This window comes from Ascaphus truei, chromosome 20 (assembly GCF_040206685.1).
Source record: "Ascaphus truei isolate aAscTru1 chromosome 20, aAscTru1.hap1, whole genome shotgun sequence".
NCBI lineage: Eukaryota > Metazoa > Chordata > Amphibia > Anura > Ascaphidae > Ascaphus > Ascaphus truei.
In genome coordinates this window covers 31,931,493-31,943,966 of record NC_134502.1, presented here as the reverse complement: position 1 = coordinate 31,943,966, position 12,474 = coordinate 31,931,493, and the positions used below count along the sequence as shown (strand labels likewise).

Sequence of the window (12,474 nt, the reverse complement as noted above, 5' to 3'; positions counted from 1 at the left end):
CTTTATTGGTGTCCATTAAAATAAAGTGGAATAGTACGAGCATTAAACAAAAAGTTTGTGTCCCGTGTGAAAGGCTCTGTGTGCCGAGTCCAGAACCCTCTGGCGATGAAGGGGTTAATATACCCCCTATCCTGCAGTTTCAGGTGAGTAACCCAAATTGAGCAGAGTGGTATTCATACATCCGCTGTTCTCAAATGAGAAGTTCCATACCTCCTGGAGAACTCGGCTAACCGTCTGGTCAGACAAAGTAAAAATGTGTAAGGGGAACCTGTATCAGGTATACATTAATGTGTGTTAACCAGGTGGGATGTGGTAAAGCACACTGTGGTGTGTTAACCGGCTTCAATAGGGGATCTATAGGTGAGGTGCCAGATCAGTCAGCTGTAAGGGACAGTTAGGTGGGACTTCCAGTTGTGCGTGTACAGGACCAGAATATGATGTGGTGTTTGTTGGTCACTGAAGCCACTGTACCATGCTGGCTGAGCACAGCAATCCCGAATGTGACTGGCTGGTGCAGGGGGTCGGTGGTCAGTGTGAGAGTGAACTATAATAACACCGGCACCGTGTGCTGCTCCCGATCCGGTGCCCTACAGTAACCTGGTCTTGTGTCCCTGCGCTGGTAAGGTTCGAATGCTGCTATAGCAGGGGTACGAGTGAACCTCTGCATGAGGGCTGTTACTGTATATACAGCGGGCAGCCGTGCGTGCCTATGCGAACGCGCGTGCACGTGCCCATGCTTTTCGTGAGTATACTGTGTTGAATGTATACAGTGTTGTGTGTTTATGTGTGTTTGTGTGTGTTTATGTGTATATGTATGTGTGTGTATGTATATGGGTGTGTGTGTTTATGTGTATATGTATGTGTGTGTATGTGTATGTATATGGGTGTGTGTGTTTATGTGTATATGTATGTGTGTGTATGTATATGGGTGTGTGTGTTTATGTGTATATGTATGTGTGTGAGTATGTGTATGTATATGGGTGTGTGTGTGTTTATGTGTATATGTATGTGTGTGTATGTGTATGTATATGGGTGTGTGTGTGTTTATCTGTATATGTATGTGTGTGTATGTGTATATGGGTGTGTGTGTGTTTATGTGTATATGTATGTGTGTGTGTGTGTGTGTTTATGTGTATATGTATGTGTGTGTATGTGTATGTATGTATATGGGTGTGTGTGTGTTTATGTGTATTTTATTATTATTTTATTATTTATTAAAAAAAAACATTGGTAAAAAATAAAAAATGTATTAGACTTGTGCACACACACACACACACACACACACACACACACACACACACACACACACACACACACACACACACACACACACACACACACACACACACACACACACACACACACACACACACACACACACACACATATTAAGGGATTGATAATGGTGCAGATTTTGAAATAAAGGGAATATTGGGACGCTTTCTCCTCGAGAAAACGCCGTAGGGGGCGTGAAACGCGTGGGAGAGTCCACTCACTGTGTTTATTTCTGTGTTTTTTTTTAATGTAGTTTAATAAATATTTTTTTCAAATTCTCCTTTGCTGGGGAGTTCTTGATTTTATTTATTATTTCTTTGGAGCGGCTGTTGCTTGGATCTGTTTTTTGTACTACCTATTCGGCAAGTTCACAAGTTGTCAGGTTAAAACCCCTGCGCGTGCACCCGCTGCCAACACGCGCGTTTCGCGTTGGAACGCTTTCTCAAGGCTGATAATGGGTAGAGGGGGGTGACGGACCTATAGGTTACATACAGCTATATATAGCCAATATGTTTAATGATTCGCTCGTTGACCAATGACAAGAAGCCTCAGTAGGCACAGTGTAATGTGCATGGTGTGACCAGTAGAGGGGGTTGTTTACACTGCTTCAGATTGTCATGTGCACTTGGGAAATGAAAGTAAATGGTTTGTACCATGTAATGCTTATTATTATAGCTAAGCATATATATATATATATATATATATTATTAGCTGTGGTATCTTTATAGCAAAACTATGGGTGCATGAGAGTTGATATTTTTGTGCACCACAAGTTTAATGGGCACTATAGGGATTTTGCTCTTTACAACACCTGTTCTGCACTAGTTGACGGTATAAGGGCGCAACGGGGACAATGCTCTCAACATATCCACCACTGGTACTGAAGGTTTAAGGGCACCTTATACGGACATACCCTCTGGTACTTCCATACAGTTGCTGCTCAGATAGGCCTCAGCCTGGATTCAGTTACAATTACCAGAGAATCTGTCCTGCGCTTCTGTGTATTGCACACGTTCCACCCCGTGGGTGTGTGTCAGACACTGGAGCTTAGCATGAGGGAGCTTGGCATGGCCACAGAGTTGACCGGTGCAGGGGGATATCAATCTTACCTCACCTGCTCCTCCGGTCTGGGACCCGCTCTCCTCGCCTGCTCCTGCGGGCCGCCATCTGGGACGTCAAGGAAGAAGTTCGGCGCAACTGCGCATGTCTGAAGAATGGAGCTCCCGGATGTTTCTTCAAAAAAACTTTGATCCGGGGAGATCGCGGGTGTAGCCCTTGTGTGTGCACAATAAAGTTTTTTTTTTTTGAAGAAACATCTGGGAGCTTCATTCTTCAGACATGCGCAGTTGCGCCGATCTTCTTCTTCTTCCTGGATTCAGTTACAGCAGTGCTGGCTCATGCAGAGGTTCACTCCTGCCCCTGCTAGAGCAGCATTCGAAACCTTACCAGCACAGGGTCACAAGATCAGGTTGCTCTAGGGCACCGGATCGGGAGCAGCACACGGTGCCGGTGTTATTATAGTTCACCTCTAACACTGACCACCGACCCCCTGCACCAGCCAGTCACATTCGGGATAGCTGCGCTCAGCCAGCATGGTACAGTGGCTTCAGTGACCAACACCACATCATATCCTGGTCCTGTACACGCACAGGTGGTGTACCCCACAACTGGAAGTCCCACCTAACTGTTTCCCCGCAGCTGGCTGATTTATTACTTTACCCCAGTATCCCCAATCGATGCCGGTCAGCACACCACAGTGTGCTTTACCACATTCCATCTGGTTAATATACATTAAGGTATACCTGACACAGGTTTCTCTTACAGATTTACTTTGTCTGACTAGACTGTTAGCCGAGTATTCCAGGAGGTGTAGAAGTTCTTATCCGAGAATATTAATACCACTCTGCTCGATTTGGGTTACTCACCTGAAACAGGGGTCCACAGAATGAGACCGCGTTATAACCGGGATCGCCTTATAAAATGTTGCCACGCGAGGACTTACCGGCGTCTACAGCTCTCTCCTCTCTGCTTCATATGGCTGTGTCCACGTGCCGCACTTACGTAGAGTTTCGCGCGCAGAGGAGGTTTTTTTTTTTAAACATACAATTCAATGCTTTATTGCTAACGGACACATACACCCATGTGGGAAATGAACATTAACACATTTTATATAATACACATGCAGGGATCGAACCCAGGAGCTTTCATATACTAGTACCAATTCTCTAGCTCTACACAACAGGCGTGGTGTGGCAAAACAGACTCTATAAATATACTTAACCTCTAGAGCACATTGCAATGCAATGGACTGCACTGTAGCGTCGAGGTAGAGAATTGGTACTAACATCCTGGGTTCGATTCCTGTATGATATGGTATAATTTATAAAATAAATAAAATAATAATTTATAAATTATACATAAAATAATTATTATTTTATCATTTTTAAATGAAAAATGGTTTTCAGGCAAGAGGTGACACAGTGTGCTCATTTGCATGCTATTTCCCAGAATCCCTTGCTGCAGTGGAAGCACTGTACGCTAGGTGATAATGGTGAAAGGCAGGGTTGCAGACCTGTCTAAGACGTGAATGTGCTCACAAGTGATCTTTTTATTTGCTATATGCTATATGGTGGAGGTTTCTTGTTGCCTTTTTCACCCACCATAAATTAAAATGTTGATATATATATATATATATAAGTATTCAGCACTCAATTGGTTAAGATGTTTTAAGGAATCTTGTGGTCAGTGTGAAACTAATAGAATACAATGTTATTGGTATCAGGGGCAACTTGAAACCAAGTTGTATGATGCCCATTTTAGTGATAAGACTTGTTTTTGTAAGTTCCTAATGTTCCTGAGATAAGTACTTGATGATAACAACAGAAAACAAGTATGTAAACAAGTACGTCATTTAGTTGGCAAAAGCTAGTTAGCTGAGACAGTGATGTATATCTCTTCGATCTAATGGTATAAAAAGTAACTGTAGCAGGATACGCCACTGCCTTCTCAGATACTCGCCACCTTGAATAGAAGTATTTTGTATGTTGTATCCTTGCTGAATCGCTGAGCTGATTGAAGAAATAAAGATTGCTGATTTGAACTGCAAACCTGATTCCCGATTATTACATCGCCAAAGTTTTTCTCACCGTTGACATCTCTTGACATCTCCAGTTGAGTTCCTCAAGACCCCACCATGATGTTCCAGGCGGTCTCATCCCTCCTCCTCCTCCCTCTCTTCTCAGTAGGACAAGGGAACTCTAAAAATGTCATCAGTGTCTCCAACGGAGGTAAATTGGGTGAATGGGGGCCAGTTGAAATGTGTCCCGTCGGTTTCCGTGCCTTTGGATTCTCTATCAAGGTGAGATAAATATATACAGTAATAATAATATGATTTCTTGCATGGCAATGTATGTGCTTCTGTATATGGGATTGTGATGGCACAATATTAAAATTGCCCCGCAGAACTTACAATCTAACTTTGCAGGCGCAGTCAAATATTTTAACTTATGCCAGGACTACTTCAGAGGCCAGCTAATTACTGCAAAAATCTCCTTTATAACTGTGATTTATACTTTTTACTCTCTGTATTTAGAAGTAGCCAATACTCCCTCCCCACGTATTAGATAACCCCCTTTCATTGTCCATATGAGACACTATGGGGGCTGTGCACAAAGCAGTGACACAGTAAGTGTTTTTAAGTGAGATAAATGCCGTTATGACGCAATTTATGGCTCAAATTTTTTATCAATGACTGTGTTTTGGTGATAAAAAGCCTTATAAGTGCGATACTGCAGTGTTATCACTGCTTTGTGAATCCCGCTGCACGCAATTTTGCACCATAAGGCATTTATCTCACTTAAAACCCCTTACAGTATCACTGCATTGTGCATAGACCCCCCTGTGTGATGGGGACGATGCACCCAATAGGTTGACCATTGACTGGCATAGTGTTAAATGATGCCCATATTATATGGGGATGATGTACCCACTGTGCCATTCTATTGTTTTATTGGCAGTTGTTATGCATTTAGTTAGCCATTTGATGTGATTTATTTTGCAATGTAAGGTGTTTTATTTTGGCCTGTTTTTTTATTTCTTCACAATTTCTTGCAATAGTGGTAAATAAATCATGCCCGTATTATATGAGCATGATGTGCCCACTGTACCAATGAATGGGTGAAGGGTAGTTGCCTTGGTAGGGTGGTTAGGCCTCCTTGGTGGGTAGGGGGGGTTATTTAAAAGTATTTTTTTTTGGGGGGGGGCACACAATTGGTACCACAGGACATTGTGGACCCCCAGACACCCGAGGGGATCACCCGGGAACACCCACTGGCCTGTTGCATTAACGGTGTGCTGAAAAAAAGGTAAACAATGCTTTCTGACTGTCTCCGTTTCGTTTTGGCGCGCTTTTAAAGTACGATTCACGTATCACTGCTTAGTAAACTGGCAAAAAACTGTGCGTTTGCCGATACAGCGCTGTTATCACTGCTTAGTGAATCGCGCCGTAGGCAGTATCGGACATAAAAGTCATTTATCGGACTTAAAAGCAGTTATCACTGCTTAGTGCATAGCCCCCTATATATAGGAAATATTACAATCCCCTATTATTCCCTTATTGCAAATTCACTTTTTAACCTCACTTTTCTCTCCCTCGCCCTTTTCCCTATGAGAAATCGCCCTACATTCCCTAATATAAATCCTTTTACTGTAACTATCAGTAATGGCCATTGTTTTACCTTATTAGATAATCCCCCCCCCCCCTGTACTATCCCCCTGATAAAAATCCTTTATCTCTCCCCCCTATTAGAAATCTCACTTATCCTCCCCTATCATAACCCCACCTTATTCCCTCTATTAATCATCCCACTTATTCTACCCTATAAAAAATCCTCTTTAGTCTCCCACGTTATATCCCCTTTATACTTCCCCTATTAGATATCCTTCTTACTCCCCCTATTAGATATCCCCCTTACTCCCCTATTAGATATCCTCCTTACTCCCCCTATTAGATATCCCCCTTACTCCCCCTATTAGCTATCTCCCTTACTCCCCCTATTAGAATCCCCCTTACTCCCCTATTAGAATCCCCCTCACTCTCCTATTAGATATCCCCCTTACTCCCCCTATTAGAATCCCCCTTACTCCCCTATTAGAATCCCCCTTACTCCCCTTATTATAATTCCTTTTACTCCCCCTATTAGAATCCCCCTTACTCCCCCTATTAGAATCCCCCTTACTCCCCCTATTAGAATCCCCTTACTCCCCCTATTAGGAATCCCCTTTGCTTTCCCATTATCCCCTAAATCCCAAACCTCACTATAACACCCCCCAGTTGGTCCGAGTTTCTGGCCCAGATGTGGGGGGCCCATATCTCAATTATTGACATCCGATGCCCCATACCAGGGCCTGTAAGTCGGGAAGAAGCGGGTCCCTGTGTCAGAAATCAAAGCAGTCTAAGAATTGCCCCATAACTCCATTCTGCCCCCACTGCTGCCTTCTTACCCCATTTAGGTCTGTTCCCTAATGAGAAGTGTTACCTGTAACCCCATAAAGAGCCCCCTCGTTCTAATATCCCACAATTAGGATTAATCTGAGAAGCAACATAGGTAAATTATATGGTCAGGTCAGTGACGTGTTTAATGGGTTAAAGGGTCAGTACCACGTAGGGGTAAAGTGACCTAATGACAGGGACGTGTTTAATGGGTTAAAGGGTCAGTACCACGTTGGAGCAAAGTGACCTAATGACAGGGACATGTGTAATGGGTTAAAGGGTCAGTCCCACGTAGGGGCAAAGTGACCTAATGACAGGGACGTGTTTAATGGGTTAAAGGGTTAGTCCCACGTAGGGGCAAAGTGACCTAATGACAGGGACGTGTTTAATGGGTTAAAGGGTCAGTCCCACGTAGGGGCAAAGTGACCTAATGACAGGGACATGTTTAATGGGTTAAAAGGTCAGTCCCACGTAGGGGCAAAGTGACCTAATGATAGGGACGTGTTTAATGGGTTAAAGGGTCAGTCCCACGTAGGAGCAAAGTGACCTAATGACAGGGACATGTTTAAATGGTTAGAGGGTCAGTCCCACCTAGGAGCAAAGTGACCTAATGAAATTGACATGTTTAATGGGTTAAAGGGTCAGTCCCACGTAGGGGCAAAGTGACCTAATGAAAAGGACGTGTTTAATGGGTTAAAGGGTCAGTCCCACGTAGGAGCAAAGTAACCTAATAACAGGGATTAATGGGTTAAAGGGTCAGTCCCATGTAGGGGCAAAGTGACCTAATGACCGGGACGTGTTTAATGGGTTAAAGGGTCAGTCCCACGTAAGGGCAAAGTGACCTAATGAAAGGGACGTGTTTAATGGGTTAAAGGGTCAGTCCCACCTAGGAGCAAAGTGACCTAATGACAGGGACGTGTTTAATGGGTTAAAGGGTCAGTCCGACGTAGGAGCAAAGTGACCTAATGACAGGGACATGTTTAAATGGTTAGAGGGTCAGTCCCACCTAGGAGCAAAGTGACCTAATGAAAGGGACGTGTTTAATGGGTTAAAGAGTCAGTCCCACGTAGGGGCAAAGTGACCTAATGAAAAGGACGTGTTTAATGGGTTAAAGGGTCAGTCCCACGTAGGGGCAAAGTAACCTAATAACAGGGATTAATGGGTTAAAGGGTCAGTCCCATGTAGGGGCAAAGTGACCTAATGACCGGGACGTGTTTAATGGGTTAAAGGGTCAGTCCCACATAAGGGCAAAGTGACCTAATGACAGGGACGTGTTTAATGGCTTAAAGGGTCTGTCCCATGTAGGGGCAAAGTGACCTAATGACAGGGACGTGTTTAATGGGTTAAAGGTTCAGTCCCACGTAGGAGCAAAGTGACCTAATGACAGGGACGTGTTTAATGGGTTAGAGGGTCAGTCCCACTTAGGTACAAAGTGACCTAATGACAGGGGCGTGTTTAATGGGTTAGAGGGTCAATCCCACTTAGGTACAAAGTGACCTAATGACAGGGACTTGTTTAATAGGTTAAAGGGTCAGTCCCACGTAGGAGCAAAGTGACCTAATGACAGGGACGTGTTTAATGGGTTAAAGGAACAGTCCCACCTTGGAGCAAAGTGACCTAATGACCGGGATGTGTTTAATGGGTTAAAGGGTCAGTCCCACGTAGGAGCAAAGTGACCTAATGACAGGGACGTGTTTCATGGGTAGAGGGGTTATGAGTAGTTATATATGAGATGGACACATTGTAACTGATCTTCCTGATACAGTTGGAACAATTCCAGTGGTTTGGTGATGATACGACTCTGAACGGGATACAGCTGCACTGTGTTAGCAGCAACTGCAATGAGGAATATAACATCCAGTCTACTGAAGGAGCGTAAGTCATTCACAGGACATGCACAGCCACACAGGTCTCTTCTTCACATGTACATAGCATTCCTAACCTCACAGGTCTCTTCTTCACATGTACAGAGCTTTCCTAACCTCACAGGTCTCTTCTTCACATGTACAGAGCTTTCCTAACCTCACAGGTCTCTTCTTCACATGTGCAGAGCAAAATGTTGGGGTGCATAGGGAAGTAAAATAAGGCAGTTGGGATATTGTAAAGGGTGGTTGGATATATAGAGGGGTATCACTAGGAGTATCACTAGGAGATAAAAGGAGGGGGTGATACCATTTACAGATTAAAAATCCCCTTTACTCACCCTAATAGAGATCCCCTTTACTCTCACCCTATTAGAAATCCCCTTTACTCTCACCCTATTAGAGATCCCCTTTACTCTCACCCTATTAGAGATCCCCTTTCCTCTCACCCTATTAGAGATCCCCTTTACTCTCACCCTATTAGAGATCCCCTTTACTCTCACCCTATTAGAGATCCCCTTTCCTCTCACCCTATTAGAGATCCCCTTTGCTACCCTGAAGGACGTAGGACAGGGGCGATGCCACTATATAGATAATTGGTCAGATCTCCCCTAAAATCCTGTGCCCGTCCTACATGTCAGGTCTCCTCTGCAAAAGCACCTAGGAAGTTTCCTCTTCACCACTAACCACGTCCTCCTTCTTCTCTCTCAGGTGGGGCTCATGGACCTGCAGTCAGCATTGTCTCAACGGCAACCTCTTCGCCTTCCGCTTGAAAGTAAGTCCACCTCAGGGGGACGGTGACGACACCGCCGCCAACAGCATCATGTTTATGTGCTCAGACAAAACGATACTAGAGGCAAATAAGCTCTCGTGGGGGAAATACGGAAGGTGGAGCCAGTACTGCGAATTAGGGATCTGTGGCATCAGCACCAGGGTGGAGGAGTACCAAGGAAAAGGAGATGACACGGCCCTCAATGATGTCAAGTTCACCTGCTGTGAAAATTGAGTCTTCTTTCTTCTCAACTTCCCCATGAAGGGTCTACATTCAATCGGGAAGGTCTTCAGGGGTGGGGGGAAGGGTTAAGCCAGCGACGTCTCTAAATATAGCTGGTGGAGATGGTTGGAGATGCAGATCTTTTAGGGACCAAATTAGTGGGACGTTCGTATTGTTCAATTTTAAATTGTGAAATAAAATTGAATTTTAATGTAAAATAAAATGGAAGTATTCATTGTGACTATTTGTATCCATTTAACTCATATTTACTCCATATAACTCCTCCTATTACCCCATATAACCTCTCCCTATATCTCCTCCTATTACTCCATATAACTACTCCCTATATCTACTCCTATTGACCATATAACCGCTCCCTATAACTACTTCTTATGTTCCATATTACTGCTTCTTAAACTCCTCCTATTACCCCATATACCCGCTCCCTATAACTCCTCCTATTTCCACATATAACTACTCCCTATAACTCCTCCTATTGCTCCATATAAATGCTCCCAATATCTCCTCCTTTTACCCCATATAACTACTCCCTATAACTCCTCCTATTTCCCAATATAACCCCTCCCTATAACTCCTCCTATTACCCCATATAACCTCTCCCTATAACTCCTCCTATTACCCCATATAACCGTTCCCTATAACTCCTCCTATTACCCCATATAACCGTTCCCTATAACTCCTCCTATTACCCCATATAACTGCTCCATATAATGTAACTTCTACTGCTTCATTTAACAACTCCCTATAACTCCTCCTATTACCCCACATAACCTCTCCCTATAACTCGTATTACTCTATATAACCACATATGAAAGAAAGTCATCTCCACCTCTCAGTTACCCGTAGACCAGCTAGCAGCATGTTGCAGTATTCGGGATACAATCAGCGCGTGAGTAAGAATTTGATGGATTGTCCCATGAGGACGGGACGTATATTAGCAATATCGCAGAGGGGTAAATAACATGATCTGAAGGGGTGCTGAATGTGCGGGGGAATGAGAGGGGAGGGGCACGTATGACACCTAGGCCTCTAGCTTGGGGTATCGGGGTCATTGTGGAGTCATCTATTACATGCGAGGAATCCGGTGTAGAGTAAGACGGAGGGGAGATGATGAGGTCCGTTTTTAACATGATAAGCTTAAGATAGCGATTAGACACCCACGCGGCGATAACAGAGAGACAGTTAGTGATATGAGACAGCAGAGAAGGGGAGCGGTCAGCAGAGGAGAGGGAGATGTGGGTGTCCTCTGCATAGAGGTGGTAGGAAAACCCAATGACTGTGTTAGTTTGCCAAGGAAAGAGGTGTAAGTGGAGAAGTGTAGAGGTCCTAGGGCAGAGCCCTGGGGTACACCGTCTGTGGGTAGGAGTGAGGAGGAGGGGGTGCCAGCACCGGGAAACACCGAACGTGCGGTGAGATAGGGGAAGATATAAACCAGGAGAGGGCAGACTCATGGAGGTCAATAAAATGGAGAGTGTGCAGAAGTGGGGTCGGGGGGGGGGGAGAGGGCCAAAAGTATACGAACTGTCCTTGTGTCAAGGGGAGGTCCGGAGTCCAGTTGCTGGAATGGGTAGCAGGCAGGCAGTGGTAGTCAGTGGACAGGCAGAGAGGTCAGAGGCGGACAGGTAGTGGTGGTGGTGATGGGACCGGCAGAGGTCAGAGGAGGGCAGCAGGCAGAGAGTGGTGATCAGTGCACAGGCAGTGGTCGGGAAGGCAACAGGCAGGGAGCAGTGGTCAGTGGACAGGCGTGGTCAGTGGACAGGCAGAGAGGTTAGAGGAGGGAAGTCGGCAGGTATCAGTCGTCGGTGGACTGGCCGAGGTCAGTGGACAGATAGAAGATCAGAGGTGGGCAGCATTGGTCAGGTAGTGTAGAAGGGTCAGAATAGGGTCTGGTACACCGCAGCAGCAAATGGCAACAATGAGGCAAGCGCGCCTGTTACTGGGGAGAAGGACAATAACCGCGCAGGGAGGAACAGGAAGAGGAGGTGGATAAAGGGCTGGATGGGGTGAGGGATGGGTACTCAACAGCACTCCCAGTGGCAGACCATGAGAACTGCAGGCTGGAAGCGAGAGAGACCACAGGTCAAACCCCAACCTGGACATTCTTAACACCTTGTGATTTGGCCTTGAGTCTGTATATGTGTGTGTGTGTGTGTGTATATGTGTGTATATGTGTGTGTGTGTGTGTGTGTGTATGTGTGTGTGTGTGTGTATGTATGTATTGTGACAGAAACCAGGGGATGGTAATAAATTCCGTATATAGGGCTCCCAGGATACTAGACAGTTTCTATCCTGTTTGGCCTGGGAGTGCAGCCTTATAATACATACACTCCATCCCACAGTTTGGCAAGCGCTGGAACTGAGGGATGAGAGATCCAGACCAGAGTTTGTCTGCTGCCTGATTTCTGTCACCTGTCATGCTAATTAGGAATCAGGTATGAAAGACTGATTTCCTGTTTGCTCTGGGCTCCCCAAAAGAGCCAGGAGGCTGGAAGGCTGCTGAACTACAGAGGGGAGAAGCCTCTTCCCCAAACAGGTTCAATCTTTCTGTTCATTTGTGTAAGACTGCAAAAGTACCGTGTTTTGATGTTGGAAGTGGAAAAGCCACTTCCAACCCTGAGTCAGGGATATCTAAGTTAAGTTATCGCTCAGGTGAGCAGCTTTTGTTTTGATCTGTTTTCTGTTGTATGCACTGTGGCAGTCTCAGTCCCTGGGACTAAATAAACCAGGCACAGCCTGTTTAAAGGAACAGTACGTGACGCCTCATCATTTAACCTACCCTAAAAGACCGTGTTCTAAACAGTCCCGGACAAACGACGGAGCCCCGGAGTAAG

General features: G+C 45.1%; 2 protein-coding genes across 3 annotated transcripts in view; both read left to right on the top strand.

The window, feature by feature from the left end:
• The window catches only part of LOC142470864 (vitelline membrane outer layer protein 1-like), a 112,784-nt gene extending 102,995 nt beyond the window's left edge, over window positions 1-9,789 (top strand). Inside the window, exons 1-3 of one of the 2 annotated variants that reach the window (XM_075577663.1) lie at window positions 4,275-4,633; window positions 8,532-8,641; window positions 9,340-9,789. In XM_075577663.1, the coding sequence (XP_075433778.1) occupies window positions 4,469-4,633; window positions 8,532-8,641; window positions 9,340-9,634 (570 nt within the window). In that variant the 5' untranslated portion in view covers window positions 4,275-4,468 and the 3' untranslated portion in view covers window positions 9,635-9,789. Of the gene's footprint in view, window positions 1-4,274; window positions 4,634-8,531; window positions 8,642-9,339 lie in introns of those variants that run through there. The other variant, XM_075577664.1, reaches the window with a different exon arrangement.
• Window positions 1-12,474, top strand: part of LOC142470867 (vitelline membrane outer layer protein 1 homolog) — a 230,000-nt gene that overhangs the window by 138,200 nt on the left and 79,326 nt on the right. The window lies entirely within an intron of this gene.